The sequence below is a fragment of the Canis lupus genome, chromosome 5 (genome assembly GCF_011100685.1).
Source record: "Canis lupus familiaris isolate Mischka breed German Shepherd chromosome 5, alternate assembly UU_Cfam_GSD_1.0, whole genome shotgun sequence".
In the NCBI taxonomy this organism is placed as follows: Eukaryota; Metazoa; Chordata; class Mammalia; order Carnivora; family Canidae; genus Canis; species Canis lupus.
Genome location: NC_049226.1, coordinates 69,222,127 through 69,237,619, shown reverse-complemented (window position 1 = coordinate 69,237,619; position 15,493 = coordinate 69,222,127). Strand labels below are relative to the sequence as shown.

The 15,493-nt window shown below is 44.1% G+C and overlaps 1 protein-coding gene across 2 annotated transcripts in view; it reads left to right on the top strand.

The window, feature by feature from the left end:
* Positions 1-15,493, top strand: part of CDH13 (cadherin 13) — a 1,002,781-nt gene that overhangs the window by 754,277 nt on the left and 233,011 nt on the right. For both annotated transcript variants that reach the window (XM_038538175.1, XM_038538176.1), the window contains one exon: positions 6,498-6,676. In XM_038538175.1, the coding sequence (XP_038394103.1) occupies positions 6,498-6,676 (179 nt within the window). The remainder of the gene's footprint in view (positions 1-6,497; positions 6,677-15,493) is intronic.

Here is a 15,493-nt window from a genome sequence, read left to right as displayed (position 1 = left end):
TGGGACTCTCCCGGAATGCCCTCAGTTCCAGACAAACTAGATGGTTTATCATCATCCCACACCTAAAAACGCTGGTTGGACTTTGGGAACAAGGATGCCTAGAACACCTTCAAACTGAGGTTCCTTTTTTTTCTTTTTAAGATTTTATTTATTTGAGAGAGAGAGAGAGAGAGAGAGAGATAGCAAGAAAGAACATGACCAGGGAGGAGAAGGAGAAGCAGACCCCTTGCTGAGCAGGATACTGGACACAGGGCTCCACCCCAGGACCCTGGGATCATGACCTGAGCCAAAGGCAGCCGCTTAACCAACTGAGCCACCCAGGTGCCCCTAGAGTTTCAAGAGAAATATATTGAGTTTCAAATTAGCGTCAGTCCAACTACACATGTGCCCATATGCATGTGTCCCTCCCACTTGGCAAAACAAGTTGAGGTGCCCGGCATCTAAGCACTTTCATTCTGATGTGGGAATAAACGTGCATGGAGTAAGTCGGACAATGCAGTCCATGGGCACACTCCCTTTTTAGTAACCTTTGCTATACATCTCTTAGGTCATTTAGTTACAGACATGGTTGTCAATGTGGCATCAGAATGCACTACCTCCTTCTGTGACTTGGATGCTTTTTTGACGATGTGCCATTTTGTCACATTTAGGGGGCTCACTTGGTGACGTCTGCCATCTCTGATCATCTTGGGTTTTGTATTATGCATCTCCCTGGAAAGTATGCAGTTACCCCAACTGTGCTATCAGAAATCTGAGGCCAAACACAAATCTGAATGTCCATGTCTCAATATACTATTTTCTTATGGGAATGTGTTTTTTTAAAAAAGGAATCTGACAATTTTGATCACGTGAAGAAGATGTTTTGGGATGAGGTCAAAGAAATTTCAAGAATAGAATAGCTTTGTTGCCTGTGGAACAGAGTGAGCTGTATTATAGAGCCTCTCACATCTGAGGGTGCTTGATCTTTCATTGAGGTGCTAAGCAGGCCCCTCACTTTGGGATCCACTCTCCACTCTTCACGGGCGTGGCTGTTCTCGAAGTCACAGGGAAGCAAAACTTCAAACACCAGCACTTAAGGTTCTAACACCAGGCAGCACTCCCTTTAATCAGAGAAATGCAGCCAAGAGGGAAGGGGACTATCTGACCCAGATAGAACAATCATAATTGTTTATCAGCTTGTCATGCTGGTGGCCATGTCCTTCGACAAAAGAAAATGATAGCCTTACTTGAGACTTTCGACTAGCAGCCTATAATTCTTTTATTTGCTTTGGAGGGGCTTTTACTAGTTCATCTGAGAGTGACAGGGTGATTATCATTTATTTTGACACTCAGGAGAATATTGTGATGGGGGGAAAGGCAGAAATGTACTTCAGAGGACCCACACGGGTGTCTGTCATATAATTATCTTTTCTCTGCCATCAGGAAGCACATGTAGGCACAAGAGAAGCATGGATGGGGAAGCCACTGGGCTGAGGGAAATGAGAGAGCCTTCCTCTGAGATCCAGGGTATAGGCTTGGGCAAAATGTAAGGCTGTCCTGGTGCTTATGTGATGAATGTCAGCCTGCTGAATCCAATTCCAACAAGGGCCTCCAAGGGGCAAAAGAATGTTCAGAGGTGGTTGTGAGGCATGCCTGGTTGTGAAAAATGTCCAGGACAATGTAGTCCATTCTTCTCAGTGAGAAGTTCTTCATGATTTCTGGTCAGTGCAAATAAGACAAAGCTTGAGTGAATTGTAAGAATGCAATTCTATTCAACATTGATAAAGGGCCTCCCGCATGTCAGACACTGAACTTATTAAGATGAAAAAACACAGTCGGTATCCTCCAAGAGCTCAAATTTAGGACAGGATCTCATAAAGATATTCTTAAAATGAAGACGTTCTATCTCCAGAGAAGTTAGGGAAATGCTGCAGATTTTATTCTCTCTTGAGATTTACAATATGCATTTGCTTACTAAGGACACTGAGAAGTCCTCCAGGATAGAAACTTGCTTAACTGTGGCTATTGCATATTTCCCAACTTGGTTTCTCTGCTGAGCCCATGAAACCAGAGTTCCTTGGTTACAGTTTAGGAAATGCTAGTGTAGGAGGTTTATCCGACCATCACAGAACCCAGAAGTATGAAAATCACGAGCTAGCCCCCAGGGGAGGGGACTGGAAGAGCAAGGTGCTGGGTCTAGCAGATGGACTGGGACTAAGATAGAACCTTGATCCTAGAGGAAGACTAGGGTATCATGTAGCCTACAGAATGTGTGTGCGTGTGTGCATGTGCACATGTGTATGTGTTAGTATAGAGTTGTGTTCTCCATGGTAGAAACACATCTGCAAACTAAGACCATGGACCAGGTGGAAAGTAGAGGGTGAGGCAGGGCAACTCAGAGGCAATGGGCACCTGGGGTCACCCTGCTGCAGAGGTACCAGGTTCTGTGGACAGCTCCATTGTCTGCAGCCATTGCTGGCACCATCATGATGGCTCAGAACCTAGAGAGCGGGTTTGATAAGAAAAGGCATCTTCCTCAGAACACTAATGTACCAGGCATTGTACCAAGTTCTTTAATATAGTATCCCATGAAACCCTTACAGAGACCAAAGACAAAAGTATTACTAATATCCTGTTTGCAATTGGGGAAACCAAGGTTTGGGTAGGGCTGAATAACTCGCCCGTGTTCACAAAGCAAGATTTGAACCTCAACATTACCCAAAGTTGTTTCCTTCAATGCAATAAACCTATTTATGTTGGCACCATTTGGTCTCCATGGAGGTGGGCCTCGGATGCAAATCCTGTTCTGTACCCACATCCAACCTAAGACAGAGGCAAGTTGGACCAAGTTCATTTGCTCCTGAACTGTTCATTAAAATAAAAAGCATTTTCTGGATAACCTTTCGTAGTATCATGTTATTAGATCTGTAACAATAGCAATGAAAAAAAGACATTGTCAATGACTTTCCTGGTGAAAAGTGAAAATTCATTAGCCTCGGAGATTTTGTTTGCTTCCTCTCATCCTTTTTGTGCGAGCCATGACATAAGCAACCATGATGACTTCATCTTTATTTTGTTTGTTCATCTATGACTTCAATTAAAAGCAGATTAAGTAGGACAGAGATTCCATCAGTTAGGCATTCATTAGACATTAACAAAGTGCAAGGCACTGGGTCGTGCACACTTAACCAGAGTTGGTTTCTTGTGGAATCGATAGTGTCAAGGCCTCCTTCATGCCTCTGGCCACAAGGAGCTCACTTAGTACGTCCCTGGTGAGTCTGTAGGCCTGAAAGCTGCCTCTGATTTCTGACAGGATCCTGATTAGAGAATCCTGTTTTCCTAGACCAGGGAAGCAAATAAGCATCACCCCTCCACCCCTCACACTAATGCTCCTAGATCAGGAGTGGCTTCCCAGTCCACCAGGCTGAGAAAAGACCCTCATTCCATTGTGTGCTTCAATGGAATAAGTGCCAGTTTGTGTGCTGATATTTTCCAAAGATAAGGGGCAAGACAAGGGCTTATGCTTGGCATAAGCCAAGCATTATCTCTGCTCACACTGGACCCTAAAGTTTGCCTTGTGACAATTTCATGAAGAAACAAAGGTGAAGAAACATGGTAGGATAGAAAATGTGCCTGATGCATCTAGCCCATGGCAACACTGAGGCTGCTTTAGAAATCCATCCAAACTTAGGGTGGTCAGATCCCCATGTTTGTCCGATCAATCAGACCTAATGGATGATGATCTGATTCCAATTGTGAGAAAAAGTAAAGTGCCTTTGATGGTCTGAGAAACACAGTCATAGGCAGGAAAGGAATACCCCAGGATGGCAGCTGAGCCAGATGAAGTTCGTGTTTCCTTTAAGGTTCAGTATTTTCTACATGGGAGTATTTCTGCTGGGGACTACAGGACCATGCTGCTTTCATCTCTTACCTGTTAGTTCATATTTCATGGGTCCAGAAGGGGTCAGAATCCACAGGTGGGCTCTATATTCGTAGAAGAGTAAACTACAATGAAAAATCGTAGTTGGGCAGGTTGCCCTGAGCCAAATAAGATGGCTTACTATTGTCAAGACCAGCAGGCAAATGTGCTTGATTCTGCTCTAGCCCATGCTTCTATTGGGTTTGTGAAATCAATGCAGGGAAGCCTCACTAAAGTGGAGTGAGGAGGGGGCGAGGGGAAGGTTGGAAAGGGGATGCACCACTCCATGTCAATTATAAGGAGAACTGTCAATTACAGACCCAACAGAAGAATCATCAACAAGGAAGAATCATCAATTACAGGTCCCAACAGGGAAGGATGAACATTGTGTGTAGTACAAGAAATTGACCATCCCTACAACTCAACCAATGAGAAACTGTCATCACTTTGAACTCCTGCTTTTCTCCAGGGGACTTGCCTTCAAAACAACCCCTCCTGATTTCTTCCTTCTTGATAAAAATAACATTATTCTCCTTTGTTTGTTGGACTTGCCTATGGCTTTGCAGTAGTTTGCAGATCCTCAATTGAAATTCTCTGCTATTCCTGAGTAACCTGTTTTGCTGGTAAGATAACCAGCTATTTTTTTTAGATTAATGGTATTTATCAATGTGATCTTTTTACATTAAAATTTAATTGCAAAAGCAGTACATTCTCCTTGTAAAAATGATCAAAACTATAGATTGGGCCAAAGTCCTACCTCCTTCTCACCATCCTTAATCCCAGTCTCCTTTGTTGGGGAGCCACTGTTGGGTAGGAATAATTTTCCTCTGCCCTTCAAGGTTCTTCTGGCTGGTCTGAGAATCAAATTGGCATGCACTAGATTAACAGGAGAAAATCAAACAAAACTTGTATACCTCCTATATACATGGCAGAGACCCAAGCAAATGGAATAATTTCCTGAAAGGGGTGAAGTCATCACCTTAAATACCATCTTCAGCTAAAGATGGGATGGGAGTCTGTAATGGGAGGTGAGCAGGGAAAGTACAGTCAACAGGGTAGGGTTGGTATGCAGATTTAAGTCCTACCTTTCCACTGACAACAGGGTCTACAGGTTTAGAATCATCCTCTTCTTACTGTTACAGTGAGGGAGATACCCTCACCAATGGAGATTTCCCTTATACATGTAAATGTTCCTTACAAAAGGTATGACTTCCACTTGATTTTCAGACCTTCTCTTGTGTCTGCAGTTTCTTAAAAATAACCAGGTTAAATTAATCAATATGCCAAAGAGGCATATCTTGGGATGGCAAGATTTGCTTCCCTATACCACCATAACCAATGTGAAGTTCACTTGTATTAGACCTGCTATACTTTTTTGAACATAAACTCTACCGGCAAAATATACGTATAAAGTATTGTGGCATTTTTTTGTGTGGAAGCAGGTTCACAAAAATGACACCATACTATGGATAACATTCTTCAACCTGATAATTTCACATATTACTCTTTCTTGGAGAGCCTTCCATGCTAGAACACATTAGACCCACAACCTTCTTCAAACTACTACAAAATTGTTCCTAGTGCAGAGAATCTCATCATTTTAGTAATTTCTCTGTTGTTTGGACGGTTAGATTGTTTCCAAATCTTTCACCATGATGGATAATCCTGCGGTGAACATCCTTGCAAGAACCCTTTGTGGACACATGCAAGTGTTTCTTGGTGGTAGGTGCCAAATGGGTGACTGTATTTTTCTTTCACTAGGTGCTGCTCAATTGTCCTCAAAAGTGGCTAACACCAATTCTTTGTCATATGAGCGGTGTGTAAGCAAGACCCAGTGTCTGACATCCTTATCAACACTTGCCATGATCAAGTAGTCCACATCATCTTCATCTCTCTAATTTCTTTGTAGCTTAAGTGCCTACAACAGTGTGGTAGTCACACGGTAAAGGCTCAAATAGCATTTGCTCATATTCCTTTTAACTGGAACATCTTTTCCTGCTGGCGCCCCTCTCCTTCACCTTGCTTACACCTACTCACCCCTTAGATTTCCACACTGGGGACTTTTCCTGTATGTCAGGGTAGATGAGGATGGTTTTCCTGTGTATTCATAATGCTCTCTCTCGATGCACTTGTTATGGTTGATTATTTTGTTATATGCTGTCTCTCTTGCCAATCTCTGACCTGCTGAGCACCAGAGAATGCCTTCGCTCCCCTCTGTTTTCTTCATCACCAGGACCAGGGCCCCACATGTAGTAGGCATTCAATAAGAGTTTTTAAAATAAAGGCCATTGTCATGCAGCCACATCCACAATTGAATGAAAAGCCTGTGAAAATAAACAGCATATCAGCAGAAGGAAAAATTAAGCTGTCAATCTGCTGAACAGCAAAGATTTCTTTTCTTTATTTCAGGTCTTTTAACGTGATGGAGGAGGGAGAACGAAAGAAAAGCAAAAATATAACAGGGCTCGGGAAATGCTTTCCCTTTTAATGTGGAAAGCGATTGGTACATCAGTCCATGGCCATTGCCAGGGAGGGGGCATCTCTGCCCATCACTGTCCCCTGAGTAACCGTCTCCTGCCCTTCTGTCCTTCCCCTTCAGGGACCACGGTGATGCGGATGACAGCCTTTGATGCGGATGACCCGGCCACAGATAATGCCCTCCTGCGGTACAATATCCGTCAGCAGACACCTGACAAGCCATCTCCAAACATGTTCTACATAGATCCTGAAAAAGGGGACATCGTCACTGTCGTGTCACCTGCCTTGCTGGACCGGGAGGTGAGCGGAAAGGCACACATCTTCTTTTTCATAAGAATCGAACGTGGCTTTCACAGGAGGGAAGATGTGAGGCTTCAGGCAAAGGCACTTTATACAGAGGGGTGGAAATGAGGTGTTTACACGTGGTTGGGTAGGGAAATCTATAAAGGGAAACGCGAACCTAAAAAACACACTCTCTGAAAGGCTGCATCCTTTGGAGTTATTTGTATTCACTCAACCTGATGCCTCTGTTTCCTCACCAAGTGCTTATTCATGAGCCCTTGTGATGGGACTCGATCCCTCCTTACCCATCTGCCAAAGGGAGAGGATGGGAGGGAGGAAGGAAGGACAGACAAGGAGGCGGGGGAGGGACAGAAGGAAGGGAAGGGGCTTTGTCCAAGATCACAGAGTCAGGTGGCATCCACTTCTCTTCTTCCCCACCCCCTCTTGCCACGTGTGCCACTGTTTCCCTGGAACCTCTCCTGCTTCAACCTCAGGTTATCACTGGGCACCCTCACCCATCTTGTAGGTCAGGTGACAAACACCGGTGACCCGGTGAGAATGAGAATGAGATCTGCATGGACTTTAGTCAGTCTACACTCTTGCTCATTGTTTCTGCCCAGGGTGATTTCAAGTTTCCACATTAGTTGCCATGTCAAAATATTTAGATTTCATATTTTTAAAATTTTATTTATTTATTTGAAAGAGAGAGAGAGAGACAGTATGAGCAGGGGGAGGAGTAGAGGGAGAGGGAGAAGCAGACTCCCTGTTGAGCAGGGAGCCTGACACAGGGCTCAATCCCAGGATCCCGAGATCAGGACCTGAGCCAAAGGCTGATTGATGCTCAACTGACTGAGCTACCCAGGTTCCCCCAAGATTTTTTTATTTATTTTTTAAAAATTCCAATTGTAGCCTTCCTAAAAATCACAAATTTTAGAAATTATAGGGCCAGTTTCCACATGCAGTCAATCAGTTACATAAGATGAGACTGTCGGACAAAGCTGGTGGTCACAGTCCCATGTACACAGGGTATGTGCTCCTGTGCCACTTATGTTGCCTCACATGTGTACCCTGGCCCTGGCCCTTCTCCTAAGTTCCGGGTCCCACTCTGCAGCTCCCCACAGGCTACCCTCAGTAGGAGAGACTATTGGCCCTTCAAAAATAACATTTTAAACCAACTTAGGGATTCCTTTCTGCCCCTCACCCCTTCCCCCACCCCCAAATCTGCTCTTGTCCCAGGATTCTTCATTCCCTACATGACATCAACCCACAGACATGACCCCAGCAGTCCCCCTTGATGTGCAAGTACCACCTTCCCCACAGTGACTGCTGGGTTTCCCTAATGGGCTGGTACCTTTCCCCCTCATGTCTTTGACTAAGCAAATGCTTGGATCAGAAATGCCTTCTCCTCTTCTTTCTGATTTTCCACACTGTAGCTTCTCACGAGAATCTGGGTTTAGAGCCACTGTCTTTAAGAAGCTCCTTAAGGGACAGCCTGGGTGGCTCAGTTGGTTGAGCACCCAACTCGTGATTTTGGCTCAGGTCATGATCTCAGGGTCATAAAATCAAGCCCATGCTGGGCATGGAGTCGGCTTAAGATTCTCTCTCTCCCTTTGCCTGTTCCCACTTGTGCTCTCTCTAAAAAAAGAAGAATAGTCTTTCTGAGACCTGAGTCTTCCACCACCTTGGTGCTCCTCCAGCCTCTCTCTGACTCTACTTACCTGTAGCCATAGTATGGCACATGCCCCTTTAAGCTGCCATATGTCTAAAGAGTATCCCTTTCCTCTGGGTGTAGATGTGTATTACCCAACACAATAACCACTGGCCACACACAGTTATTTAAATTTAAATTTATGTTAATAAAAATGAAAATGTAAACATGTATCATCCAGGACAGATATATAATATTGTCCCCATCATAGAAAGTTCTGGTGGGCAATGCTGGCCTCGACCATATACCTACAAAGAACAGAGGCTGTGATCCTTTGCATGTCTGTAGCCCCACTGCCTACTAGCACACTTCGAGCACTCCTAAAAATCCTCACTGTACGTTTTTTGGGGGACAGGCAAGAATAGTTGGAAATGACACTAAGATTTTGCACTTCAGGGGTGGGAAGCTGTAGCGAGGAATGAGAATTCCTGGAAGGGAGGAAGAGAATGAGATCTGCATCGAAATCGTGGCTGTCACTTAGAAGATGTGATTATTACTAGTTAAAAATAGGAAAGCAGGGGGGAAAGGAGTGAACCGAGTCCACTTCCACCGTGTTGTGTCCCATTCTCTTTCCAGCCTGCCCCGTGTTTATGGCTGCTTGATGCTGTATTATCTCCTTCGGAGGCAAGGAATGACTTTCTGCCTCTGTTTATTCCGCCCAGCATGCATGTGCATGCATGTGTGGACACACACATACGCACACACACACACACACACACACACACACACACACACCAGCTTTCCCCAATCCTCCCAAAGGTATTTGCAAATTTTTACAAGGCAAAGATGAAATGCAATGATTTCTCTGGCTCAGCTTCTCTTCCTACTGACAGAAATGTTTTGTAAGTCTCTATTTATAAACCAAAGTGTAATATAATAGATTATTCCATTTTTTGAGGTTTATTTTGGGGACAAATGTGTTTTAAGCTCATGATCTCTTCTTTTGGGTTTTTGTTAACTTGCAATAAGTATGTAATTATGGGAGTTGAATTAAGCGTTTCTGGCCACAATACATAAACGGCTCCCCCAAAAAAGATAAACACAATTTAACTGAAATGGGAAAATCAATGAAAAGGAATGAAGAGTGTCACTTCTCCGTGAGGGTTTCCAGAGTTCACTGCTGACCCAGGCAACATCGGTGCAATCTGAAGGAAAGAAATGTCCCTGAATTTAGGCAAGCCTTGTCTGTTTACTGCTGCTGTGCTAAGCTTCTCTCCGGTGAGTTTGCTGAAACGGTGAAACGTGACTCCATGCTCCTCATCTTTAAAGGCACAGAACTTGCACATCAGACTTCAAATCTCCCTGCCCCTTTCATACAGTCACATGCCCACCACGGGCGCTGTGGGATTGTTTGTCATTATTTCTGGAGAACTTCTGAGTAGGCATCCTGTCCTGGGTGTGGTTTTAAAGTCTACTTCTGGACCCTCTGAGCAGAACATTTAAAACATGTATGCGCCATTTATTTTTAAGACTATATTCCACTGGGACCCCTGAAAACCTTGCTAGGGTTCAAACCAATCGTTGTTTCATTGATGGGTGTTCAGGCCCGGGATCTCAAGCGTGTTTGTACATTGAATCCTGTGGGTGTAAATGAATAAGTCGAGGACTCCTCCTCGACCCAGAGCCCCTGAGATTATACAAATGGTTTGCTCCTGTTTGGCCCCACCTCATTGGGAGTGGAGGCTCTGGAAGCCCACTGGTTGACATAGTTGATAGGACAACAATTTTTCACCTTGATTTTCCATTTAGTACCTTTCCTTGAATGAGTATATGTCCTCAGGGAGGACCCTGGCAGGTGAGGTGAGACATCAGGGGAGGCCACAGGCACTGTTGTCTTTGAACCCACCTTTCCCATAGTTAATTTGTCATAAAGCGTGTCAGGGAGAGGGTCAAAGATGCCGGTAAATGATCTTTAACATCACCATCTTGACTATTGCCTTTTCTTCCCACCCTCACTCCTCGGATGTCTCTCCAGTGGGGCCAACTGAGGCAGGTGCCCTCACTCATCTGCTCCTCTCCATACTCTGAGGAGGAAAGGGACTGTGTCCGGCTCATTTCCTGATGCATTCCCAGTCCTTAGCACATGAGAGCTCAGCAAATACGTACCGAGCAATAAAGGGCAGGAAGGAAGAGTGTGAGGGAGAGAGGTGGGCAGCTGGGAACGTGTGGCATCTCTGTGTGCGGGGCTGCCGTCACAGGGTCATCACCGTTCATTTCCTGCTGCATTGGGGGTGATGCAGCCACTGGACCCACAGCACATGCACACATTGTTGCTCAACTGCTTTGGGTCACATGAAAATGCTCGAAGGCAGCTCACCCTCTGTCTCCATCTTCTGAGGACTCATAAATGACCCCCTCCTTTTCCTCCTAACCGTGATCGGCTGCTGACTTGCCTTCCCATTTGACGGGCCACCATTGCCAAATAGATGCCATTGGAATCGGGGAATTTATTCTACTTGGTCTCCATCTGATGAGTAGTAGAGTGAACTGGGACAGAGTTTCTTGAACTTGGCTGAGGAGCTCTAGAAATCACAGTGCTCCAGCAGAAGCCTAGAGCCATGAAATGTGAGTCTCGGGTAGTAGGGCATAGGCATCAGTAGCTCAAAAAAAATTCCAAGTGGGCAGCCCGGGTGGCTCAGCGGTTTAGCGCCGCCTTCAGCCCAAGGCCTGATTCTGGAGACTCGGGATCGAGTACCACATTGGGCTCCCTGCATGGAGCCTGCTTCTCCCTCTGCCTGTGTCTCTGCCTCTCTCTCTCTCTCTCTGTGTGTGTGTGTGTCTCATGAGTAAATAAAACCTTTAAAAAAATCTTTAAAAAATTCCAAGTGATTCAAACATGCAGCAAGCTGAGGAATCCTTGCTTTTGGAGACCACATTTCAGTGTACTTATGACTCAGAGGGGGACCCGCCCCCATCGCTTGTTTTTCCACCTAGGTGAACGTATTTGTTTCCTAGAATGGCTGTAACAAAATATCACAAATCAGGGAGCTTAAAATAACAGAAATGTATTCTCTCACAGTCCGGGAGGCCAGAAGTCTGAGATCTGGGTGTTTTCGGAGTTGGGTGTTTTTCTCCCCTTTGAAGTCTCTAGGGGAAGACCCGTCATTGCCTCTTCCAGCTTCTGGGGGCTGCCAGCCATCCTGAGCTTTCCTTAGCTTGGAGATACAGGTCTCCAATCTCTACCTTCATCTTTGCATGTCCTTCTTCTGACTGTGTGCTTTTGCATTATCTTCCCTCTGTACATGCCTGTGTCTTCCTATAACACTCCAGTTGTATTGGATTAGGACCCACCTTAATGACCTAAGAACCTATTTCCAAATAAGGTGCTATTCACAGGTACAAGGGGTCAGGACTTATATATATCTGTTTAGGGGACACAATTCAAACCATAACAGTGAGCTATTTGGTCTCTCCCTGCTTTAGTTATTTACCTACAAGCTGGAAATAACAGCACCTCCCTCAAATGGGTTGGTGAGGATCAGATGTGTCAAAGTACACAAAGTACCTTGTTTATTCTAAATACGGGCTACCGGGGCACCGGGGTGGCTCAGTAGTTGAGTGCCTGTCTTTGGCTCAGGTTGTGATCCCAGGATTGAGTCCGGCATTGAGCTCCTCACAGGGAGCCTGCTTCTCCCTCTGCCTGTTTCTTTGCCTATCTCTATGTCTCTCATGTATAAATAAATAAAATATTAAATAAATAAATAAAGGCTATCATAATCCTCATTAGTGGTTGTAGTGGTAAATTGTAAAGGTGAGTAGTAAGTTCCCCATTGTGGGATGTATTCAAACAGACTGCCCTGGGTAGGATGTCATAGAAAGGGATTCAGTTCATTAGTAAAGGTCATATCCTTAATATCTTTTCCAACCTTGAGGCTCCAGTTACTGAAAATATTTATTGACTATCTTCAAGGTGAAATTTGCTCTGCAGGATGCTGCCTGGGAGAGTCCGTTTTCTACCTAGTCAGCTGTGTGACCTTGGGAAAATCATTCAACCTCTCTGAGCCCATTTCCTCATCAGTAATGACTATGATAATGACATTTGCACCACCGACTATAGCACCTCTTCCTCCAGTTTTGCAAACAGCAAAGCATTGCACAAACATAGCTATTAGCATGTGTCATACTTTCTATGGCTCCTGAGAACCCAGGCTCCAGTTCCCAAAAGCTACCAGCTGAGAGCCTGGTTATTGTTTCTACCCACATGTTGCTAATACAAAAAAGACTCTTTCCACATTGTGCACACCATATTCACTTTGTCCTGTGAGTCAGACCTCTTCGGTTTTCCTGACGCTGGGCAGGGTTTTGTTGCAATTCCTCAGATTTCGCAGCTGAATTGTGAGAGCAGCTGCAGTGACCATATATTGTCCTTCCGTTTTCATAAGCTCTGTGTGAATAGACATCAGATTTCACTTGGAAACATGGTGCGTTTTCCAGTACAGGCTCTTCTGTTTGCTTTTTCTGAAACCATACCAGAATATCAACTACCCAAAGAAAGAGATCTTGGATCTTTCTTCCTTCTCCATATTCCCGTTGCCAAACTTTAAGCCAAGTGAATAATAGGCACTTGGTAAAGATTTGTTGGATGGATGGATGGATGGATGGATGGATGGATGGATGGAGAGATGGATGGATAGATGGATGGATAGATGGATGGAGAGATGGATGGCTTCTGTTCATTCCATTTGTACTTATTAGTAAATATCTTACAGATGATCTCAGAATTTACTGTAAGATCCACACCCTTGCATGGGTATACAAACAAAAAATTATTTTATTTTCATTGAGAGCTTAGTATTACCCTTGTGTAATCATCCAGTAATCTAATGTACTCACCTTCTACCCGCCTTGTGTCAGGACTGCATTAGGCTCTAAGAAACACCTTGGTGAATAGGATGGGCATGAGGATCTGTGTCTCTTGAGTAAATGTTTGGGGAAACGTTTGGAGAAAATAAGAGCCATATATCCTACTGAACGAAATTGGGTTCATCTGGGGCACTGTTTTATTCTTTTCCATAACCATACTCAGCCCCTCATTCTGACAGCTCTGTCTATGTTTTTAAACTATGTCTGGCTGCACTACAAAATAAAATCAGATAAAGGTCCCTAACATTTGATAAATGGTTTATTTAGTTGATCATCTTGGCTGGGAGACTGAAATTCATCAGCTGAAATCTGCCAACTTTTCTGAACACAGCCACAATTTGAAACCACTCAGAGTAGCTAATGGTCAGTTTCGGAGGTTTGTTTTTCTTTTTTGTTTCCTCCTCCCCCTCCCCTTTCTCTCCTCCTCCCCCTCCCCCTCTCCTCCTCTTCTTTTCCTCTTCTGTCTTCTCTCCCCCTCCTCCTCCTCTCTCTCCCCCTCCTCCCCCTCCACTCCCTCCTGCTCCTCCCCCTCTACATCCTGGTCCTCCTCCTCTACTTCTTTCTCTTCCTCCTCCTCCTCTTTTTTTTTTTTTAACAAATAAAAACGGTTTCCAAAAGATGCCCTTAAAATTCAATCTTAACACTTGCATTGTGAGAGTATCATTAGTCTTTTTAAGGAGGTTGAGCACTTTTCTATCTTTGTTTGAATTCGCCTTCAGCTTAATATTTATTATCCTCCAGATAATCTAAGGAAAGTGATAGCCTATCCATAAAAATGTACATATAATAAGAGACATTAGGCCTCTGAATGTAATTTATTTTCTATTTTCAGCTGGTAAAGGATTTTCTGAGACTTTATAATGCCCTCAATTTTTAGGCCAAAAGGGAAAACAGAGCATTTCCTTCCATGGTAAGTATCACATAAGACTTATTTTTAGATTTATGTGCATGTATTTGCTATGAGAGAGTCAGCAGTCCTTGATTATGTCAAAGAAAACCAAAGCATGTGGCGGAGCAAAATAGTCAATGAAATTGGACGTGTGGCTGCAAATCTAAAGAGAGCTATGTGCTTGGTCAAGATGATCCAGGCTAAGATACTGTCACGTAGACCACATCTCTAGAAACATAGTAAAAAAAAAAAAAATATCTGTGAAAATGATGATATCAAGTCAAGCTGCCTAAAAATAAAGGAATAATTGCAAGGGGTAACATTTCTCCCATGCCTCGAATGAAAGAATAGCCGTCATACTATCAGGAAAATAAATGTTTTCAGGCCTCTCTGATCTAATGCTAATACTTTTCTCATTATCATCATGTTTAAAACATTGGCAGTAATTACACACAATTCAATCATGCTGTCAGGAATATTCTCCTTCTTTATTTTGGTGGGCAGGCCCAGAATTATTTAGATAACAGCATCCTCCCCATTCCTGTGAGCTATTTACTCATAAATATTTTTGTTGGGATAATTTTCTCTATTTTTTTTATCACTTGCTGCTGAGAAAATAGAAGGGGGAAGAAGTAGATGTAAATAAATTGTCTTATTATTTTTAAAATAACACATTATCCTTGCAAATGAAACACAGATGGTGAACCACCCTATGTGAGTCACACTTGCTCTGTTGTGTCAGCAAATGAAATGGAATGGGATGTTCATGAGGCATGATGCTAAAGAAGCCCTGGGGTCTGAAACTTAGTTGGAAACATGCTGGCTTCCTGCTGATGGCAGTGGGGCTAGAGACAGAGAAACAGGGCCTTCCCTTGTGGCCTCCTACACTTCCTGACTCTGGAGAAATTCTAGCAGGGGACCGTGGTGAGTCCCATTCTGTTGGCATCTCTAAGCTCTTCCCCCATCCTCTGAGGTTGGCCTGTCCACCCATGAAAGCAAGAGCTGTCTCCAGTCCGCTAGTAGGACTTCAACCTGGCTGAAGTCTGGTCTGAGAGCCATGGATCTAGAGCATGAGAGCCAGCTTCAGACTCTAGAGATTCATAGCCTCTTATCAGCTGTGGGGACTAGGCAGGTCAGTTAGCCTGTGCAAGCCTTGGCTCTTCATCTGCCACAATGAGGATAATCATAGTCCCCAGCTTCTAGGCTTAGCAGGATGATTAAATAAGATATGTCAAGCACTTAGCACCCTGTAAATATCAGTGGATATTAGTTATGTTCATGGTGGACAATGAGAATTAAGAAGCATCACATCACAGAGGGAGGATTTCTTCCTCCTGCAGGGAGGAGTACATTTATACTCTGGCCACACAGCAGA